Genomic DNA, 23,228 nt, shown 5'->3' on the forward strand with positions numbered 1-23,228 from the left:
TGGGTTTTGTTTATTAATCCATTCAGCCAGTCTGTGTCTTTTAACTGGAGAGTTGAGGCCATTTACATACAAGTTGACTATTGATAAATTACAACTTTGCCCTGCCATTTTTCAGTAAATAGTCTTGTTTTTTTACATTGGATTTCCTTTGTACTTTTACTGGGAGATTTCCTTCCTTTTCCTTCTTTCATGGTGATTAGCTTGTTTCTGTGTGCAGTGCGTCCTTAAACATCTTTTGCAAGTCTAGATGGGTGGTGACAAATTCTTTCAATTTTTGTTTGTCACGGAAGGTTTTTATTTCACCTTCATTCATAAATGAGAGCTTTGCAGGGTATAGTATTCTGGGTTGACAGTTCTTTTCTCTTAAGACTTGGAATATATCTTGCCATTGTCTCCTAGCCCATAGGGTTACTGATGAGAAGTCTGCTGTGAGTCTATTTGGAGATCCTTTGAAAGTAATCTGGTGGGTCTGGCACTGTGGTGAGGTGGGTAAAGCCACTGCCTGAAGTATCAGCAGCCCATATGGGCACTGGTTCAAGACCCGGCTATTCCACTTATGATCTAACTCTCTGCTATAGCCTGGGAAAGCAGTAGAGGATGGCCCAAGGGCTTGGAGACCTGGAGGAAGCTCCTGGCTCCTGGCTTCTGATCAGTGCAGCTCCGGCTATTGCGGCCAGTTGCAGAGTGAACCAGTGGATGGAAGACCCTCCCCCTGCTGCGTTCTCTCTCTTTGTAACTCTGACTTCCAAATAAATAAATAAATAAATCTTAAAAAAAAAAAAAAGAGTAATCAGGCATTTCTCTTGTGCATATTTTAGAATCTTTTCTTTATGTTTTTATGTGAAGAGTTTGATTACAGTGTGTCGTGGTGAACATCTTTTCTGGTCATGTCTATGTACTTGGATATCCCTTTCTTTCTCCCAACTAGTGAAATTTTCCATTAATATTTCACTAAAAATGCCTTCTAATCCTTTCCCTCTTTCCATACCTTCAGGAACTCCTAGAACCCGTATGTTGGGTCGTTTGATAGTATCCTGTAGATTCCCAACAGTTCTTTTTAGTTTTCTAGTTTCTTCTTGTGTTTGGTCTGACTGTATAATTTCCTGTGCTTTGTCTTCTAAGTTGGATATTCTTTCTTCTGCTTCACTGATTCTGTTGTTAAGGCTTTCCACTGTATTTTTTATTTGTTCAATTGAATATTTCATTTCCAAGGTTTCTCTTTAAAATCTCAGTTTTGTGGGAGAAATTTTCTTTCGTGTTATGTATTCGTGCATTTGCTTTTGATTACCTCTAAGTAATCCTGTGGTCAGTTTTTTGAAATTCTTTTTTTCTTTTATTTATTTGAAAGAGAGAGGTAAACAGAGAGAGAGGTCTTCCCTCTGCTAGTTCACTCCCCAGATGGCCCTAACGGCCGGAGCTGAGCTGATCCAAGGTCAGGAGCCAGGAGCTTCCTCTGGGTCTCCCACGTGGGTGTAGGGGCCCAAGGACTTGGGCCATCCTTCCCTGCTTTCCCAGGCCATAGCAGAGTGCAGGATGGGAAGAAGAGCAGCCAGGACTAGAACTGGCACCCATATGGGATGCTGGCGCTTCAGGCCAGGGTATTAACCCGCTGTGCCACAGTGCCAGCCCCCAGTTTTTTGAATCTCATCTTCACAATTCAGTATTGAAGTATTATGTTCTTTTGGGGGTGTCATGTTGTCTTTCCTTATTCTTGTTTCTTGAATTAGTGGTTTTTTCTTTTTTTGTCCGTCCCCCACCCCCCACCCCCACCCCACCCCCCCCTCGCTTTTATCTTTGGACTAAGTCTGTGTGGATTAGAGGAGTGTCTGCTTTCAGGGAATACCTAGAGGCATGTGGTGGGTGTGGCCAAGGAACTCTGTCCAGTGCTCTAGGGTGAAGGGTGTGTCTGAGGTGACACACCCAGGTGCTTAGCTTGTTGCTGGGCATGGACAGGAGGTGGCGCAGCTGTTACCTATGTCCAAAATGCTGCCTGTTCTCTATCAGATTCTAACAGGATGTCGTTATGGGTAACTGGGGAGAGAGAAAACGCCCTTTCCCCTTGTTTTTTCTCCTCTAGTTTGGCAGGTAAGCTATACCCCTTGGGGTTCCAAGCCAGATGCCCTCTAAGACTCTTTCTGCATGTTTTTCGCCAGTGGCTTGGGCTGCTACGGTCTGGTCTCACCTCATTTTCCAATACTGGAGCAGAGGCTCTTCCAGCTCCTTGGGTTCTGAGTTGTACATGTCCTCACCCTCCACGTAGGTACACTGTGTCCCTTTAATTTGCATAGTTTCTGCTGCTGCTTTCTCCCTAACTCTCCCCTGACATTGCACTCTTTCCACTTTTTTCAAAACTGTCTTCTTCTAGACTAGAGCAGTAAGCTCCCTCCCTATTCTGCCATCTTAATCCCTCATCCACGGCTCCTTATTTTATAACCAATGTTGGGATTATTTTCTGCTTTTTGGATCTCTGATTTCGAAGTAGCTTTATCAGTGCTTTTTGGAGGCTAGGTATTTACTAGGATTTGAACAGAAGTGTGCTTCAGATAGCACTCATTTTACATCAGGTATCACTCAATTGGGAATATGAAACCAGGATTTCTTCACCATATATCCCATTTCAATGCTTTTTGGGAAGTAAACATTATCATAAAGTTAGTCTGTTTTTAGGATCTGGCTTCACATAAATGTCTTGGTAGCAGCAACACAGGAGCAATGTTGCCCAGGTCTGTCACTGTGATCCTTGCTTTTATCCTATGAACCGTCATGCCTGCTATTCTGTATGGATTATATACATTCTTGTTCTGGGAACATAACCTAGGAATCATTGGCTTAGGACTTACAGGCATCTTCAAGTCCCTCAACCTCCCAGTTTCATGTTTAAAAGCCATTCTTTGTTAAGAAGGAAGATTCTTTTTCTACTGGAAATTTGTGTGTGTTCTCATTTAATTCCTGTAGTCTGTCTTACCCATTTGCTTTTTATTCCATTTCTAATTTAAATAATTCTAATTCTTCAATGTCTAACACTGTCGCCTTCCGTTTTTGATCTCCAAACTAAAAAAAAATTTACATTTGCCTCCTTTGAACTGCATAGTATATTTTGTATGTCTTTGAAAAAAAAAAAAAGAAATAGCTATGTTTTGTCCTGTGTTGCGGTTACTTGTTTCATAGTCCTTGCTAGATAGTGATCTTGAGGGTAAGGACTGAACCTTACACCTCTGTGTCCTCTGCATTGCTTTAGCAGAGCAAGTTTGTTTTCAGGGGACTTTTTCCCTCTGCTGTTGTTAATATCTCAGTGTATCTCCTGTATTTAATATAGTTTCCAAAATCAAAATTTGAAACTAGCCTTCTGTGACATTTGGAGGCTATGTTCTATATGTCCTTTAGATCTAACATACTAGCTTTTGCTTCATATACAGATAATACTGTGATATTCCTGTATAATATTAAGAAAGGTTGCTTCTTGGATCAAGAACTTAACCTTTTTAGGGAATGCTCTGTTGCCATCTGATCAAAAGCTCCAATTCCTCTAAATAAGAATCATACCTAATTCTTTTGAAACCCAATTTTGTGTATAACTTCTAGAGGATCACAGATCTGTACAAATTGTATATATATATTTTTAAAGATTTACTTACTTTATTTGAAAGAGTTAGAGAGAGAGAGAGAGAGAGAGGTCTTCCATCCGCTGGTTTATTCCCCAGTTGGCCGCAATGGCTGGAGCTGTGCCAATCAAAAGCCAGGAGCCAGGAGTTTCTTCCTGGTCTCCCACGGAGGTGCAGGGGCCTGAGGACTTGGGCCATCTTTTTTGCTGCTTTCCCAGGCCATAACAGAGAGCTGGACCGGAAGTGGAGCACCTGGGGCTTGAACTGGTGCCCATATGGAATGCCAGCACTGCAGGCGGCAGCTTTATCCCCTAAACCACAGTGCCAGCCCCCGTCTTCTGTTTTGTGTACAGCCAAGCATATCTTTCATGAGTAGAGCAAGATCTCCCACTGCCACCTCTCCCCTGCTGTTGATCTCAATTTAGGTATTGAGACTCACTTCCTCATTTTAAAAGTGCAAGAAAATACTTAATGACGTGGGATGAGACCATTGATGTCCTTGTTCTAACAGCCCTAAATACCAAATAGTGCACTCTTGTTTGTGGGGGAAGGAAAGACTTGGGAAGAGGTAATTTCTGTACAGTGCTTTCAAAGTCTTGTTTATATAGGAAGAGAATGACAATTCTAGAGGAGAAAACAGTAAAACTAAAAGCCTGAAATTGGAAATTAATAGTTTTATGTTCATTGGATAATGAGAAGCATACTGGCTGATGTGGTAATTTAAGCTGAAGAAAGAACTGATGAGGTTGAATAAAAATAGTATTGTTTGTGTTTCTTTACAACTTCATTGTACTGCCATTTAGGTGATGGTTTTCTTTGTTTCAAAGAAGGAATGACATAATTGTCATGTAGTTTTTTTGTCCTTGATGTTAATTTAGTGGGCATCCTCTACCCATATTAATCAATTAACTATGGACCATTGTGTCCATCCAGTAACCCTGGATTCTCTGTAGAACAATTGTGGAGTGTTTGACGAAGTGAGTGTTAAACTGGTTGCTATTAAATAAGGACAGGTGGGGTGGGGTTCGACACAATGAGGACCAAGATTGCATAGAATTAACTCAGAGGGGAGGTGGAATGATTATTGTTGCATGTATGAGAGCAGAGGTGTGGTGATGGAAATGACCATAGTGCAACTGGAGTAGTAGATAAGTGTGGAGGAGCACAAGGAAATGTGCATTTGTCAATTGAGCCCTGGTCATGGCAGTCTTGAGAGCCTGCTATGAGTCTCAGATTATACCAGTTGTGAGGATTGAGTGAGAGATGTAATGTTGGGTAGCATTTTCTTTTAACATTTTGCTCTTTTATTCTAATGTTCTTGAATAACCAAGATTTATTTCCTTGCTTGCTTCCTTCCTTCCTTCCCTCCCTCCCTTCCTCCCTCCCGTCCATCCACCCATCCATCCATTCTTCTTTCTTTTTATTTATTTATTTGAAAAGCAGAGTTTGAGACTGAGAGAGAGAGAGAGAGAGAAATAAAGAAAGAAATGTCTTCCACCCACTAGTTCACTTCCCAAATGGCTGCAACAGCTGGGATTGGGCCAGGCTAAAACCAGGAGCCCAGAGCTTCTTCCAGGTCTTCTATGTGGGTACAAGACCCCACCAAAGCACTTGGGCCGTCTTCATTGCTCTCCCGGGTGCATTAGCAGGGAGCCAGATCAGGAGTGGAGCAGCTGGGACGTGAACTGGCGCCCATATGGGATGCCGGAGTTGCAGGTGGCAGCTTTATTTGCTTTGCCACAGTGCAGGCCCAATTGTTTGCTGTAATTGGTATTGTTGCTTTGTGATTTGTGAGAGACTGTAGTTTGGGAATTGACAAAATAATTCTCTCTTATTTCCTTATATTCAGGGCTTTTATATGTTGTAACACACTGCTTTCATGAAACTCAGTATCAGCTTATAGTGAGATAGTAGGGAAAAGTAATTTTCATTAGCTACAAACTTAGTTGTAAAAATAAGTAGTTGTGATGGTTAACTTGTCTGGTTTCTGCTCTTCATTCTGAATTTAACCCTTTAAAAAGGCTTACTTAATTGTAGGAATTCTTAACCTTTTCAAGGTATTTAAAAAAGAAACTTAAAGGCATATTTGCTTCTCCATTTTTTAACACATGAAGTAGAAGTAGGTGTTTTGTCATAATGAACATAAACAAAATTTTGAGAGTCTGTTAACAATCATGAAAATGTGTGATTTTATGCTCACTTTGGCAGAAAATATATTAAAATTGAAACAATACAGAGAAGATTAGCATGGCCCCTGTGCAAGGATGACATACAAATTCGTGAAGCATTTCATATTTAAAAAAAAAAGTGTGATTTCTATTTGTGATAAATTTACATGTGTACTGCTAATGTTGTCTTCCTTCCTACAATCATAATTGAAAAACATGGTAAATTTTGGGTTGATAGACGTTTGTGCGAAGAAAGATGCAATATTACTCACTCAAGTACAAAGATAGTAGTTTAAGAACCTCTAATTTAGGGTATGTTGTTGGCTTAAACTGCATAGATGGCTCTCACTTGTTCTTCCTTTTGTCTCACTTTTCCCTCATTGCCTTCTTAGACCTGGAAAAAGCTGTCAGCAGTTCCTGCATCATGTGTCCTTACCATTTTGTGTTATGATGCTTTAGCATGATTTGTTTTTTATTTTTATATAGTTGCCTGTTTATATGTCATAAACATAATTTAGAAAAATTACTATGTTTCCTTTTGTTGTAACAATATAGCAGAAGCCAAATCCAGGATTAAGTCAGTATAGATCAATCCTATTGTATTTTATTTCATATTCAATTAATTTAAAGCATAGGCTAATTAGCATGTTTTACAAAATAATGTAATGTACTAAAACTCTTGCCTTTTATGCATGAATTTTAACAAGAAAGCAATATACTGAGAATGAGTTCAAGTAACTATATTCTTCCTGCACAGCCATAGTCAAATGAGAGGAAATAGATATACATTCTTTTGAAAAGTATGGCATTGTTTAAATGTCATTCTCCTGAGACCAAGTGTTTGCATAGATTTAATTTAGGTATTTAATATTCTCAGCTTTGGTTTTTATTTAAATATGATTATTCCATTAGTGTCGTGTATGTGTTAATTTTCAGTTAATTTTCACTAGTAATTTGGTCAGTTGAAGTTTTTCCTTTTTTTTTTTTTTTTTTTCTTTTCGGGGTTTTTTTTTCCCCCCATTGGTTCACCCCTCAAGGGCCGCTGCGGCCGGTGCACCGCGCTGATCCGAAGCCAGGAGCCAGGTGCTTCTCCTGGTCTCCCATGCGGGTGTAGGGCCCAAGCACTTGGGCCATCCTCCGCTGCACTCCCAGGCAACAGCAGAGAGCTGGCCTGGAAGAGGAGCAACCAGGACAGAATCTCAAGGTGCGGGTGCTGCAGGCGGAGGATCTAGTGAGCTGCGGCGCTGGCCCTCCTTTTTTTTTTTTTTTTTAAGATTTATTTATTTATTTGCAAGTCAGAGTTACACAGAGAAAGAGGGAGAGAGTGGGATCTTCCATCCGACGGTTCACTCCCCATTTGGCTTCAACGGCCAGAGCTGCGCCTATCTGAAGCCAGGAGCTAGGAGTTTCCTCAGGGTCTCCCATGTAGGTGCAGGGGCCCAAGCACTTGGGCCATCTTCCACTGCCCTCCCAGGCCATAGCAGAGAGCTGGATCAGAAGTGGAACAGCCAGGTCTCGAACCAGTACCCATACGGGATGCTGGAGCTTCAGGCCAGGCCGTTAACCCGCTGCACCACAGCACCGGCCCCGAAGCTTTTCCTTAAAAGCTGATAATGTACCTGGTGAAGGGATGTGATTTGCTTTTACTTAAGACTTTAGTGAAATAATTTTGGGATGAAATTCTTTGCTGGCTAAAGAAAATAAAATTTGTTAATTTAGCAGTTCTGTTTCTGTGTACCTATTAATCCAAAGATCATTGTAATTGATGCTGATGCCACCACCAGGAGCCAGGAGCTTCATCTGGGTCTCTCATGTGGAAGTCAGGGGCTCTGACATGTGGTCATCTTATGCTGCCTTTCCCATGCTGTTAGCAGGAAGCTGGATCTGAAGTGGAACAGCTGGGACATGAACCAGCATCCATATGGGATACTGGGTGCCTGCATGGATGCCCATTGTCACAGGTGTCGGTTTTATCTGCTATGCTACAATGCCACACCCTATATTCCTACCCTTAATATAATACTTCTTCAAGGACTGTCTCTGGATCTTGACAGTTCTAGGTGTGTAGGGAGTAATTTATGTTTTTACAGAAAAGAAGACAAAAATTTAGGGACTTAATTTAATGTCATCCATTACAAGCTATGTAAATACCATTATTCTCCAGGCTGTTTCTTTTGGACCTTGTGCTGGAAGTACAGTGCCTTTGATGTGTTGTCTCACCTTCAAAATCAACTGTATTTTTAGTTTCTGAAGGGTGAATATAAAAAATACTTACCACCATCATCAGTTGACAGCACAGTTAGTGCTCATGGTGCAGTGGGATTATTACTCTTAACCTACACAGACCACATTACTGCTCCCTGTTATGCCCAGGCTGCTTTTTGGGAGGAGGAGCTATAAGGGTGACTGTTAGAGAAGGGGCTGTATCTGTTCAGAGGATGTCAACCCATTCATCAGAGAGAGGATATCACACCAAAAAAGACTGTATTAAGCATTTAAAAAAATATTTATTTATTTTACTTGAAAGAGTTCCAGAGAGGCAGAGGCAGAGGCAGAGGCAGAGAGGCGGAGAGGCGGAGAGGCGGAGAGGCGGAGAGGCGGAGAGGCGGAGAGGCGGAGAGGCGGAGAGGCGGAGAGGCGGAGAGGGAGAGGGAGAGGGAGAGGGAGAGGGAGAGGGAGAGGGAGAGGTCTTCCATCTGCTGGTTCACTCCACAAATGGCCACAGTGGACAGAGCTGGGCTGATTTGGAGCCAGGAGCTAAGAGCTTCTGCTGGATCTCCCACACAGGTGCAAGGACCCAAGGGCGTGGGCCATCTTCCACTACTTTCCCAGGCCATAGCAAAGGGCTGGATTGGAAGAGGAGTACCTGGGCCTTAAACTGGTGCCCATATGGGATGCTGGCACTGCAGATGGCGGCTTTACCCACAACGCCACAGTGGCAGCCCCTTAAGCACTTTTTGTGTATTGATTTTAACCCCAATAACAACCTTAAGAATTGATATGTCTTTTTTGTCTCATTAGAGAGATGAGATGAGGTCTCATAGCAAATCAGTGGTGGTGCTGAGATATGAACCCAGGTTATCCTGCCCCAGAGTCTGTTCTCTTAACCCTTGTCCAATATAAATATTGTGTTACTGATAAAAAAAAAAAGTCAGGGATGATAGAATATTTTATTTTGGGGATGTGAGATGAATAGAGGTAGTCTTTCACATTTCCTATCTCCATATTTGGACATTATTCTTCAAGATTCACAGAACTGAACAATGTTTTTGTACTAAAATTTGTTATTGGTAATAGCAGTAGTAGCCATCTTTTATAATGTGCCAGCTGCATGTCAGTCACTATGTTGGGTGTTTTTGGCTGGCCAAATTGCTCTCTAGAATCAATGCTTGTATTGAATCTTTCAGAAGATTGTAGAGTAAGTGGCCAAGAAAGGAATCAAACCAACTTACTTGTCCTTTTTTGCCATTATGCTTTCAGTTAGGAATCCTGCTACACTGGAATTAGTTGATATTGTTTCCTTTCCTTTCAGACTCTTGAAAAACCTGTGAATTCTAAGTGAGTTATAATCACTAGTGGCACCTTTATCATTATGCTGACCTTCAAATTAGCATTCTTCTCACCTCTCTCAATTTTTTATTTCTCATTTACCAAGTATTGACTTGTGTGAAATCATGAAAAAGTTAGAGCTCAGAGCTTTGCCCAGCAGATGGCATTTGTGTGAGTTTTGCAGGATCCATTGGAATTAGTCACTTGCTAGTTACCCAATTTTGTTTGAATATTCTATTCCCCATTAATATTGCACCATTTACATAAAGAGAATGTGCCAAAATTGCTGTAATCTATTCTGTAATCAAATCTGCCCACTCTAGATGCACAGTTTATGTTTTTTAAATTGTTTATTGCAAAATGCTCTCATGAAAATAATTCTTTCTCTGTTCACCGTAATCACTAATATGTTAATCAGCTCTCAAACATAGGTTAGGGGCTCTTGAAAGGCTTGTGTACTTTTAGTCTAACAGTCTCTGCTTTTCAAAGTTTGGCAACAATGGTGGTGAGAAACACAAACCAGGATTGCATGTAGTCATTGCATTCATGCATATTATGGATTTCTGTGTGTTTAAAGATCTGGTACACATAACTGTACTAAGAATGGAATGGCATTGGTTTGTCAGTTAATAAGTCAGTACATCCTCAAGAATTACTTTCTGAACACACTGCCTATTTCTTCATCTCCATGCCACAGTGCCTTCCTCATAAACAGTTTTCATGAAATGAGGTATTTTGTCAGTAGCACAGTGAGGAAGGATGGAAAGAAGAAGCCAGCATAAGAATTGTCTTAAGATGTGAAATGTTTGCAAAGGCCAGGAAGTTGTCAGGAAAGGGACAGTTGTAGAACTATGATATGTTTTTGCAACCTTGGAAATAATTTAGAAGCAAATTTCTACTGTTTTATTTGATTTCTTCATTCTGCCTACCCCTGGGAAATGTATGGACTATTTCCTGTTGATAGAAATGTTAAGAGGCCCTGTTCTGTAGGTAAAGCAGAAAATGTGAAACCAACTGCCAAAAATCAGAAGATTCTTTATTAAATAGTAGTGACTAGCTCCCTTCCTGGAGTGGACAGGTGTCTTGATTTGAATGTTTGTTGGTAGATTCAGTCAGTTTCTCTCTCTCTCTCTCTCTCTCTCTCTCTTGTTCTTTCTTTTTTAAAGATTATTTATTTGAAGGAGAGAGAGAAAAAGAGAGAGAAAGTCTTCATCCACTGGTTCAATCACCAAATGGCTACAGTGGCTGCAGCTGGGCTGATCTGAAGCTAGGAACTAGGAGCTTCTTCCAGGTCTCCCATCCAAAGGGGCCCAAAGATTTGACCATCTTCTGCTGCTTTCCCCGGCCACAGCAGAGAGCTGAATCAGAAATGGAGCAGTCAGGACTTGAACCGGTGCCCATATGGGATGCTGGCACTGCAGGCTGTGGCTTTACCTGCTGTGCCACAGCGCCAGCCCCATGCTATTTCTTTTTTTCCTTTTTTTAAAGATTTATTTATTTTATTTGAAAGAGTTACACGGAGAAAGAAGGCGAGGCAGAGAGAGAGAGGTCTTCCATCCGCTGGTTTACTCCCCAGTTGTCTGCAATGGTTGGAGCTGTGCCCATATGAAACCAGGAGCTGGGAGCTTCTTCCTGTCTCCCACCCAGGTGCAGGGGCCCAAGGACTTGGGCCATCTTCTACTGCCTTCCAGGCGATAGAAGAGAGCTGGATTGGAAATGGAGCAGCCGGGACTCGAACTGACGCCCATATGGGATGCCAGCATTTCAGGCAGTGGCTTTACTCACTATGCCACAGTACCTGCCCCTGCTATTTCTTTTTAAGACTTAATATTTAATGAATGCCTCTAAGGTAATACTTTTTTTTTCCGGTCAGCATCACTGTGAGATTTTTCTTTATTTTAACCTTTGGAGGGAGAACTACATCTTTTCCTGGTTACTTTTGAAGTTTGTAGTATATAAGTAAAGACTAATTTTATTCTGGTTTTTAGAATAATGAATATCTAGAAACAGAGCCAACAGGTGAAGTCAGCCAGTACATTCGGGACATTCACCTTTTGTTCTTTTTATTTATAATCAGCCTACTCAAATATTTCGGGCACATAGGTAGCCAGAATGCAGAATAAAATTTCTCTACTGCCTAGAATACCAGTCAGTTCAATCATGATGATTATTAAGCTGAGATGGTAGAATGCCATTATCTGCTCATGTTGGAAACAATCCGCTCTCTTAATGAGGACATCTTAATTTAAGATCCATGGTGTCAACTGAGCTGTTGAAAAATCCTGTAGAAAGAGCAGGTAGGTTGAAGTTCCCATCCAGGGAGGTCCTTGAGTAGGTGCACTCAGTCTGCTGCACTCTTCACTGTGACTACTTGGAAGGAGTCCATCAAGGTAATCCAGAATCAGGATATTGGGATCTCATTTCTTTGTTCCAGTACTGTATATAGTCAATAAAATGTAAATTCCATAGGGGTAGTATATTGTTTTTGTTGATTGTTGTATCCCTAGATCCTTGCACAGTGCCTAGCAAGCATTATTTATTTCATAAATAGTTGTTGATTAAATGAGTGAATGACTTCAGATAGGAACTTAGGTTTTTGTTAGTGGTAAGGCCTTTGAACCTTCTACCTTGTGAACTAGGAAGTGTGCAAAGTTGTAACAACCCAAGTCTTGTTAAAGCAGCTCTATTGCTGTTGTTTCACTCCTGCCTATAAAGAGTAGATCTCCTGCATCTCCAGCCCCCAGAATTGAACAGTTGTCTGCTTTACTCATGAGGGTAAGCTGCTAGTGAGGAAGTGTCTAATACATTTTCCCAGGAGAGTTTTCCTAAAGGATGTAGTGAACACTCTTCATATTCTTCTCCAAAATGAGAATAGATGAGGAATAATTTAGAGTCTGTGGTCTTGAAAGAAGTGAAGGGATATTCCAGCAGGAGGGCAGTATGGTAAGTCACTTTGTAGCACATGTGCGCAGAACCTGTAGATCTACTGATACCCATTAGAGCTTGTACAAACCTAAGTATGTTTGTGGTTCCCCTGACTTCTACAATCTGGGAATCAGTGTACCCATGGGAACTGGGAAAACCAAACAGGTGCAGAAAAGGGGGGAAGACAGGAGTGAGAAGCATTACAGCACTCTGAGAATGGAGTGGAGCACAAGAACATCCATTTTTGTGTCATACTTAGACAAGTGCTTATAGAAGTTTTAAGTCAGATAGTTTTAAAATAATTTCATAGAGAGTCTCTAACCACAGCATGTTTTTTTTCTACCCCAGCTGTTCCAAAGACCTAATGCACTTGCTGTCCAGCAGTTGACAGCTGCTCAGCAGCAGCAATATGCGCTCGCAGCGGCTCATCAGCCTCACATCGGTAAGTCCCTGAGCCACGCCTCCCCTAAAGAGCTGTGAGCACTGTTGTCGCTCGCTGGATGCTGCAGAGCCAGTAGTGCAGATTGATAGGACACATCCAACCGCACCCCTCAGAGCAGATGGCCTCTGCATTTTTCCAGTTGTCTGTAGCTGCTTTTGTAACCATTGGCACACTAGACCTGGGTGAATGAGTTTTCTTAGTGTCCAGCCATTGCTCCACCTCAGCTGTTGTCAGGTTTTAGCCTTTTTACCACAATCTTGATGAGTGGCCATCATCAGCTCTTTTGGTAAGACAAAATTTACAAATTCAATCTTGGGTAGCCTGTGAGTTTATCTACTTCTTATCTTACTAAAGCAAATAGTACCTATAAATTCTTTTTCCAATGAAAAGATGTAAAAGTACTCTCAAATAATTGTTGATTTTTAAGTAGTTTTGTCCATTTGCTGTAGCAGTTGTTAATATTTTGGTGGGCATTTGACATCGTATTGCACACACCTACTTTCTTCCACTGAACCTTCTTTTCTCTTCAAAATAGAATGATATAAACAAGTAGAAGTGGAAAACTTTTTTTTTTTAATGAACCAAAGTGGCTTGATTGAGTGGAAAGGAGGTGGCTAGGTGGCTAATCTTGGATTTTGTGTATGCTGTGGGAGAAAAAAAAAAAAACTGCTTCAAAACTTAACTAATAGGAGAGTATAAAGGCCTTTGATTCTGATACTGTGTAGTTGTGTAGGTGGCCTATATAAATATTCTTACCTTTTCTTTGAGGAAAACTATTTGGAAAATGGTTTTAAATGGAAATAAACCTTTTCCACCATCCTATTTTAGCTTTGTACAATTTTAATTATTAAATTATGTTAAATTCAAAACTATATAAACAGCATTAATTTAAGTGTTTCTTTAGCAAAGCTTTAAAATATAGGTAACTGTTAGTATAATCTTTAGTGTAGGGGTTCTTTTGTCTTTTAAAAGTTATTCTTTACTCTCAACATATCCTTTCTCTTTTTTGTTGTTTTCCTTATCTACAGCCTGGAATGCATAGCCAAACCGTGTAGGTATTTGGTAGGGCTGCAGTTTTAGTCAAGTCTGTTTTTACTGACAGGTGTGTTTTCAGCAGGTTTAGCTCCCGCTGCATTTGTCCCAAATCCATACATCATCAGTGCTGCTCCCCCAGGAACGGACCCCTACACCGCTGGATTGGCTGCAGCAGCAACACTAGGTGAGACATTTTGTTGCATGTGGGATTTGCTCACCTGCTAACAAGTCATTTAAGATGAGCATGCATTCTCTATACTCTGTCCCAAGTCCACATATCCAGCGAAAATTCCTCCTGGTTTTCAGTGCCATTTCCCTGCCTGTAGGATAGCTCTACTTAGCCCTAACAGCCCTTCTGACATGAACATGTGGAATGACAAGTCACCTGCCTCTTGGGTAGGTATTTTTCGATCCGTGGAGTCACCTGTTGCTCATTTATATTTTGGGAATTTCTTTCTTTTCCAGAGTTTCCTGTTCACTCTAGTAGTCTGCCATTGTTTAGGTCTTTGGACTCGTCTCTCTGCATATTCCTAATTTCCTTGCCTCTTTCCCTTACTTCATCCACCTAAATTGTTCTGAAAAATGGTTTCAAGTGTCAGAGTTAACTTTTCACCTTTCTGCTTAAATCCTTTATTGATTCCTAGTTTTCCCACCCTCCTATGGTTGAGCATTATACCTTTCTTAAGTGGCAGTGGTTTACTGTTTGTTGGAATCAGTGTTTTTCAGGACTACCAGGTAATTCTGAGGACTAGCTGGAGTTGGAAGCCACTGCAGAGGCCTTATGAGGGCACCACTCTCTTCCCTCATAACTAATTACCATCTGCTTATACTATACATCGCAGCAATATTAATCTGAATTTAATTTGCTTTAGATACTGTCCTGGAGTAGGCCTCTATCTTTGGACACTGTTGTCTCTTTAATCTTCTGTACTAAGCTCTTTTACCCCATTCTTTGCCTGGGAAACTTCTTAGTCTGCATTGTGACCTCTAGAAATCCTTCTGTGCTCCCTGTTCCCTATCCTTCTCTATCACTAATTATTGCACTGTTTTTATTTGCTTGTGAATATGAATATATATGTATATGAGTTGACTCCAGAGACTGAATATGTGTATGTATGTATGTATGCATGTATGTATGTATGTATGTATGTGAGTTGGCTCCAGAGACTGAATCTCTCAAAGGTAAACTTTTGTTGGTGGTATAGTTGCTGTCATTCATGCTGGGGCTATAAATATATGGTGTTTTGAGTTCAATGTTAGGATAAGCAAGATGCCATCCAACATATTCTTTGAGGACAGATTCCTTTAAGTCATATTATTGGGACTAAATGTTACAGTGAGATGTTTTATATGTATAGCATATAGTTTGCCATTGTGAGCTCATTGTAGCTTGGCATTTCTGAGATCTTATTCAGAACTGTTCACATGAGGTAATGGGAATATTTAATATAGGCTACCACCCCTAACCCCACCTTTAGGGAAAATAGAGAAAGCTCCTTCTATGGCTAATGTTTATTGAACACTGGGCTCTGACCTTAGTTGTCAGTTGATGGTTTTTATAGTTTAGGGACTCTGGGACAACTCAGTAAGTTGTCTTGTATGAGAACCCAATTTAAATGTCATTGATTTGGGGTTTCAACCAGATTTAACTTCAAGGTCCATGTGTATACATCATTATATTATATAAAGTGGCTATGCTATTATGAATGAACTTCTCTGTACTCTCTTTAGAAGTCTTTCCCTTTTCCCTCAGCTAACAATATATGTGACTTGAAGAAGAACTGATCTTAGGGGTGAAATACTTGATGTCGTTGAGGTGATAGGTTGGTGATGAGAATCTTGATTTCTTGTAATTATCTTTTGAGCCAGACTGACCGTGATTTAACTACTTCTATGCTTAACATAAAATGTGTACCAAACAATGCAACTATACTTTTTTGGAGTGCTACTTGTACAGGAAGCAGGGCAGTCTTAATGTCAGTGTTGCCAGTAGAGAATCTTCATGGGCTTTTGAGGGAGTCTTGGGACTGTCATTGCAGGTTACAGCACTTCCTTTCAAGACAGGTGTGACCATATTCCTGGTACGTGTTAACAGCTATTTTAGCAATAAGCAAAGGGGTTAGGGTTGTGGTATAACGAGTTAAGCCACCAACTGCAATGCCCGCACCCCATATTGGCGCTGGTTCAAGCCCCATCTGCTCTGCTTCCCATGCAGCTATCTTGCTAATGTGCCTGGGAGAGCAGTGGAGGATGGCCCAAATGATTGGGAGATCTGAATGAAGCTCCTGTCTGCTGACTTTGGCCTGGCCCAGCCCTGGCTATTGTGGCCATTTGGAGAGTGAACCACCAGATGAAAGATCTCTATTTCTCCCTCTAACTCTACCTTTCAAATAAATAAAAAATAAAGTCTTTAAAAAAAAAGAAAAGAAAGAAGGAAGCAAACTAAGGCATAGTGTGGCATCTTTTTTGTGTTTTTCCTTTTTTTCCTCTTCTTCCTTCCTTTGACTAGTTGATGAACTCTTGTCATATGAGTTTGGGACCCCACAACTCTAACTTGGTGATACTGATTTTGTACTGTTAGGTTCTGACAAATTAATACTTAAACTCATTAGCTTATTATAATAACAGTTCATATTTATAACATGGCTTTTCTAAGCAGTGCCTTCATTCTGCACCCAGGTAGACTGTTTCATGGTGGGCATTCCTGCTTGTACACAGAGCTTCTTGATCTTTATTCTGCCCATAGATTCGGAAAACACCAGATTAGAAATGCTAAAGCAGGGATGGGCATTTGGCATAATGGTTAAGATGGCTGATGGGATGGGGTATCCTATATCAGAGTACGTGGGTTTGAGTTGTGGCTCTGTTCCCAATTTTCATCTCTGGCTAATAGGCATCCTGGGATGCAGCAAGTGGTGGCTCAAGTGGTTGTATCCCTGCCACCAACATGGGATACTCAGATTGAGTTCTCAGCTTCTGGCATCAGTCTGGCCCATGGTGGCTGTCGCATGCATTTTGGGAGTGCACCAGTGTTTGGGAGATCTCTGTCTATCTCCCTGTTTGTCTCACTCTCTGGCTTTCAAATAAATACATATAAATTTTACAAAAGGTCAAAACATATCATTGGACACTTTAACATATTTGTTTTAGAAGCTAAAAGTGGAGAAACAATAAACATGTACCAATTTATTTTGAGTTAATGATGTTATGTGTTTCTCCAGAAATAGCCACTATCTCATAATATCTGTAACATTTAAAATAGCTCTGTGGAACTCCAGCATAAGGCTTGGTTATTATAAGTAAGTCAGACTGTCAATATTCAACCTGTGCTGTAAGGTAATTCAAATTGGAGATGTGCTTTTAGTAGATTCAAGAAGCTGGCTTTAAGACCTTTACTTGGTTTGCAAATTTGCATCCTTGGTGTTTCTTGCTACTGTCTTCACCTGAGAATTCTGTGGTTTAGCCATGTCCAGGTTGATGGATGCATAATGCTGCCACACCTACTTCGCCTACTCTCTGTGGCAGTCTACAGTTGTAACATGTTGGTAAAGAGGGTAGTAGTTAATTTGGATTAAAGCAGAGCACTTAGTTTTGTTTAGGATATTTAGCAAATTTATATTAAAATCAAGGTGTTGTATTTTTTGTTTCCATATATCTTCAGGTTTGATTTAAATTTAAAAAGGCATATCGGGGCCGGCGCAGCGGCTCACTAGGCTAATCCTCCGCCTTGCGGCGCCGGCACACCGGGTTCTAGTCCCGGTCGGGGCGCCGGATTCTGTCCCGGTTGCCCCTCTTCCAGGCCAGCTCTCTGCTGTGGCCCGGGAGTGCAGTGGAGGATGGCCCAAGTGCTTGGGCCCTGCACCCGCATGGGAGACCAGGAGAAGTACCTGGCTCCTGCCATCGGATCAGCGCGGTGCGCTGGCCGCAGCGTGGCGGCCATTGGAGGGCGAACCAACGGCAAAAGGAAGACCTTTCTCTCTGTCTTTCTCTCTCACTGTCCACTCTGCCTGTCAAAAAAATAAAAAAAAATAAAAAATAAAAAGGCATATCAAGGTCTGAGTGCAGTTGTGTTTAATGTTTCTGTTACTTAAAAATAGAGATGGGAAAACACAGCCTCTGTGAAGTTGAGCCGGGGAGATTCACTTTGAGTATTCACTTGAAGATTGATAGGTTTTCCTGCTTCTAGAGGTCATGAAGCACCAGGATCCTGGTTACTTATGATTATATTAAGCAGTATACAAATGAATCCTTCGTTTTTATCCATCAGTTTAAGCCTACATACTTTGTTTCCCCCCTTTATTTTAAAGATTTATTTTATTTATTTGAAAAGCAGAGTTGCAAAGAGAGAGAGGGAGAGACAAAGAGGGGAGAGAGGTTTTCCATCTGCTCGTTCATTCTCCAAATGGCCATAATCGCTGGGGCTGCGCCAGGCTGAAGCCAGAAGCCAGCAGCTTCTTCTTGGTCTCCTACATGGGTGCAGGGACCCAAGCACTTGGCCACCCTCCAGTGCTTTCCCAGGTACATTAGCAGGGAGCTGGAATGGAAGTAGAACAACTGGGACTCGAACTGGTGCCCATATGAGATGCTGGTGCCGCATGTGGCAGCTTAACCTTAACCTGCTACAATCTGCTACAATCTACTACAATCAACACTGGCTCCTGTTGATTTCCCTCCTAATAAACTTTGTCTGTAACAGTCCTACATCCTTTCTTTTTCAGGGGAAGAACATGTTTGTATCTAAGGCCAGTCCTCTGTACTTAAGTCAAACCCCCTTATCAGTTTTGTCCTTTTCAGGGTCTCCTACATTTTGTACCTTACTGGCTTCTTCTTCTAGGCCTAGAGTATGTAAGTGGTATTACTGACTTTAGAAGACATGGTAGAAAGAACTCATGTAATATTTTCTATTTTTTAAAAAAAGAATTAATAGCTTGTTAAATTAATATTTTACAGTAAGGTCTGCTGAGTCATATGTTGTCTTTGGAAACCCTGTACTTGTCTAAACTTTTCTTACCTTCCGAGATCAGACGAGATCGGCGCGATCAAGGTGGTATGGCCGTAGACTAAACTTTTCTTACCTTCTTTTTACTATTTTTAGGCCCAGCTGTGGTCCCACACCAGTATTATGGAGTTACTCCCTGGGGAGTCTATCCCGCCAGTCTTTTCCAGCAGCAAGCTGCTGCTGCTGCAGCAGCTACTAATTCTGCTAATCAGCAGACCACTCCACAGGCTCAGCAAGGACAGCAGCAGGTAAGTGTAAACAAAGTGTACCTCCATCTCCATGTGAATTTTAGTGATTGTATCTAATTAATAGATAGTGTTGATTCTAATAGAACTGCACTGAATATATGTATTCTCCCTTGTGTGTGTATCTGAACTCGGGCTCAAATTTAACTGTGCTTATGGAATATCCTTTATCAGGCCCATGGAGAATGGAACTAGGTGAGGTAATGCTATTAATTCAGTTTGCGCATGAGAAGACTACTTCAAAGGGTTGTCCACTTAATAAGGTTAACTAGCTAGCAAGGAGCAAAGCTGGTCTTCAAACTGAGGGTAAAAACTTCTGTTCTGCCATACTGTGCTTGTCTGCTAAGGACCATATTCAGGTTACTTTAGGGAGCGCTGTGAGTGGCTTGCTGATGAAAGGGTGGTATTAGTTCTTTAGTTATTCCCAACACTTGTTAAATTGCATCTAAACCTTAAATCTTTCATGTGTGCTTAGAGGAACTTTTTGATTGATTTGGGAAGAATAGTTAGCTGCAAAATTAAGTACTGTATATAGAGTTTTTACTATACCATTGTTTTCCTGATTACTAGAATAATACCTCTTTGTTGCTAAAAATAGCAGTGAACTGGAAAACTATAAAAATAAAAAATCTCAAAATATTAATGTGATTGGTGTTGTTTGTAAGATTTATTTATTTATTTGAGGCAGAGTTACAAAGAGGCAGAAGGAGGGAGAGAGAGAGAGAGGTCTTCCATCCACTGGTTTACTCCCAAATGGCTGAAATGGCTGGAATTGTGCTGATCCAACGCCAGGACCAAGGAGCTTCTTCTGGGTCTCCCATGTGGGTGCAGGGGCCCAAGGACTTGGGCCATCTTCTGCTTTCCCAGGCCATAACAGAGAGCTAGATTGGAAGTTGAGCAGCCGGGACTCAAATTGGCCCCCCTTTGGAATGTTGGCACTATAGGCAGCAGCTTTACCCACTACCCCACAGTGCCAGCCCCAAACCTGAAGCTTTAAGCACAATTTTGGGCAAGAAAAAAATCTTCATCTTGACATTCATTTACAAGGCTGGAACAAAACCTATCAACAGATTTGCAATCTTTTATGCTGTTTGGCTTGCTCATGATAAAACAAAGAGCCATCAGAAGGGTGTGATAGGTAACTTATTTACAGTAGACTGTGAGCTCAGGAGGATAGAATCACCACTCTTGCTATTTTTATGGTTAAACAAAGGTCTTGAAATTCTAGCTGTTTTATCTTAGATCAGTAATTTAACAGTTATCTTCGGAACAGTTGCAGTTCTAGTACTGGGTATGTAACATGGAAATCCAATAAATAATTTGTTGACAGAATGAGTGTGCTCTGTATTAAATTTGACAGTAGTTTCTCTGTGTGGATAAACCTATATTTCTTTATGTGATGAACTTTGTGTCTAAAGTGGCTTCCAGATCATCATGGATTTGGAAGACTGAAGTAAATGATGTATTTTAAAATTAGTTCTGGGCCTGGTGCCATGGCACTGTAGGTTAATCTTCCATCCCATATGGGCGCCGGTTCTAGTCCTGGCTGCTCCTTTTCCAGTCCTGCTCTCTGCTATGGCCTGGGAAAGCAGTGAAAGATGGCCCAAGTGCTTGGGCCCCTGCACCCGCGTGGGAGACCTGGAAGAAGCTCCTGGTTCCTGGCTTTGGATCGGCGCAGCTCCAGCTGTTGTGGCCAATTGGGGAGTGAACCAATGGAGGGAAGACCTTTCTCTCTGTCTCTCCTTCTCACTGCCTGTAACTCTACCTCTCGAATGAATAAATAAAAAAATCTTTTAAAAAATTAGTTCTGATATGTGAGGAAGAATAATAGTAATAACTGCTGTTTATTGACAGCTTTGTGTTTTTTTTTTAAGTTAAGATTTATTTATTTATTTGAAAATCAGAGTTGGTTGGGGGTGGAGAAGATCTTCCATCCTCTGGTTCACTCCCCAATGGTCACAATGCCCAGTACAGAGCCAGGCCCAAGCCAGGAACCAAGAGTTTCATCTAGGTCTCCCATGTGAGTGGCTGGGGTCCAAGTACTTGGGCCATCTTCTGTTGTTTACCCAGGCCGTTAGTAGGGAGCTGGATCTGAAGTGTAGCCTCTGGGACGCAAACTGGTGCCCATATGGGATGCTGGCTTGGCAGGTGGTGGCTTTATGTGCTATGCCACAGTGCCAGTGCTGTGGTGCAGCTAGTTAAAGCCCCAGCCTACAGTACCAGCATCCCATATGTTTGTCTCTACCTCTCTCTGTAACTCTTTGTTTCAAATAAGTACAATAGATCTTTGGGAAAAAAAAAAAAAAAAAAAGTAAAAAAGCTTAAGGCTCTGCATATATATATTTTTTTTTTTTTAAATGATCCCCAGATGGCTGCAAAGGCCAGAGCTGGGCTGATCTGAAGCCAAGAGCCAGGATCTTCTTCCGGGTCTCCCACATGGGTGCAGGGGCCCAAGCACTTGGGCCATCTTCCACTGCTTTCCCAGACTATAGGCAGAGAGCTAGATTGCAAGTAGAGCAGCCACGGCATGAACCGGCACTCATACGGGGTGCCAGTGCTCAGGCAGAGGCTGAACCTACTATGCAAGTGCACCGACCCTACATATAGTTTCAGTTTCTTTTGTAATACTGTTAAGTAGAATATATTTCATTTTATGATTGAAAAAATGAATTTTTTCTAGATTTATTTACTAATTTAAAAGGCAGAGTTAGACAGATAAAGATAATCTTCCAACTGATGGTTCACATGCCAAATGGCCATAATGGGCAGGGCTGGGCCAGGCCGGAGCCAGGAGCCAGGAGCTTTTTTGGATCTCCCACGTGGGTGTCAGTGACCCTACTCCTTGAATCATCTTCTGCTACTTTCCCAGGCACACCAGCAGGGAGCTGGATCAGAGGAGAGCAGCTGGGACCCAAATTGGTGTCCTGTGCCACAATGTTGAACCTGGAAAATGGAATTTGTATATTTAGGGTCATACAGAGATTTAGTTATTAATTTGAGTACCAGTTGCTATTTTTTATAAAGATTTCTTTATTTTATTTGAAAGGCAGAGGTACGGAGAGAGATAGAGAATCACAGAGACAGATCTTCCATCTGCTGGTTCACACCCTAAATGGCTGCAACTGGTAGAGCTGGGCAATCCGAAGCTGGGAACCAGGAGCAGCTTCTGGGTCTCCTGCTTGCATGCAGGGGCCTCAGTACTTGGGCCATCCTCTACTGCTTTTCCAGGCACATTAGCAGGGAGTTGGACTGGAAGTGGAGCAGCTGGGACTTGAACAGGTGTCCATATGGGATGCTGGCACCGCAGGTGGTGGCTTAACCTGCTATACCACAGTGCTGGCCACCAGTTACTATTTTCATAACTTGTTTTCTGACCATAATGTGATAATTGGAATTAAAAATAATTTGAAATCTGGTATTCTACCATTAACTTGCTGCAACTAGGACATATTGCAGGACTTCTCTGATTTTATGAGGATACTTAATAAAAGACATTACTTTCAAAATTTTTGGCTCTAGCTTCCTAATACTGCAGAACCTGAGAGACAACAGTGATAGATCAAATGATTGGATCCCTGCCACCAGCTTTCAAGACCCAAACTGAATTCCTGGTTGCTAGCTTTGACCTTGGCCTGTCCTTGGATTCAGTCATATGGGGTGGAAACCAATAGAGGGGATTTGTGTCGTTTTTGACTCTCAGATAAATAAGTACATGTTTAAGGTTCATTGGAAAATGAAATTAAAAGGTAAGTTTATTTTGGTGCAAAGAAAATTTGAAAGCCATGCCTATTTTTTCATAATTTAGATTTATGGAATTAATAGTTAAGTTTATTTTGGTGCAAAAACAAATCACCTTTGAAAGCCATGCATGGATTTTTCATAGCTGTGCACTTAGGAACTTTTTGAAGATCCCTCAGATTTTTGTTTGTATCAGGCTAAACTTAGCTTTTAATCCCATTTTCCATGAACTTTTTTCCCTTGCTACAAAATAGACATCACAATCATTTACTTTCCAAAGTTTTTGATCATCCATAATTACAGATTCTCTAAGACTGGTTTTAACATTAGCTTTGTAAAAAAGACTTTTTAAATTTATTAGAGAGAGCAATCTATTATCTGCTGTTACTCCTCAAATACACAGTGGGCTGGACCAGTCTGAAGCTGAGAGTGGGAATGCTATTCGGATCTCCTACGTGGTTGTTAGGGAGTGAAGTCCTTGAACCATCACCTGTTTCCTCCCAGGATGCACAGTAGCAAGAACCT

The 23,228-nt window shown here is 41.3% G+C and overlaps 1 protein-coding gene and 1 non-coding gene across 51 annotated transcripts in view; both read left to right on the forward strand.

Annotated features, from left to right (window-relative positions):
• Positions 1-23,228, forward strand: part of PUM1 (pumilio RNA binding family member 1) — a 150,864-nt gene that overhangs the window by 86,429 nt on the left and 41,207 nt on the right. For 17 of the 50 annotated variants that reach the window (XM_017346521.3, XM_070078882.1, XM_008265820.4 and 14 more), the window contains 3 exons: positions 12,593-12,686; positions 13,789-13,905; positions 18,817-18,968. In XM_017346521.3, the coding sequence (XP_017202010.1) occupies positions 12,593-12,686; positions 13,789-13,905; positions 18,817-18,968 (363 nt within the window). The remainder of the gene's footprint in view (positions 1-12,592; positions 12,687-13,788; positions 13,906-18,816; positions 18,969-23,228) is intronic. The other 33 variants (XM_070078879.1, XM_070078877.1, XM_008265825.4 and 30 more) reach the window with 2 other exon arrangements.
• LOC127493790 (U6 spliceosomal RNA) lies at positions 5,792-5,901 on the forward strand. Its single transcript, XR_007924334.1, has one exon. It is a non-coding gene; the product is annotated as a U6 spliceosomal RNA (small nuclear RNA).

This window comes from Oryctolagus cuniculus, chromosome 7 (genome assembly GCF_964237555.1).
Source record: "Oryctolagus cuniculus chromosome 7, mOryCun1.1, whole genome shotgun sequence".
NCBI lineage: Eukaryota > Metazoa > Chordata > Mammalia > Lagomorpha > Leporidae > Oryctolagus > Oryctolagus cuniculus.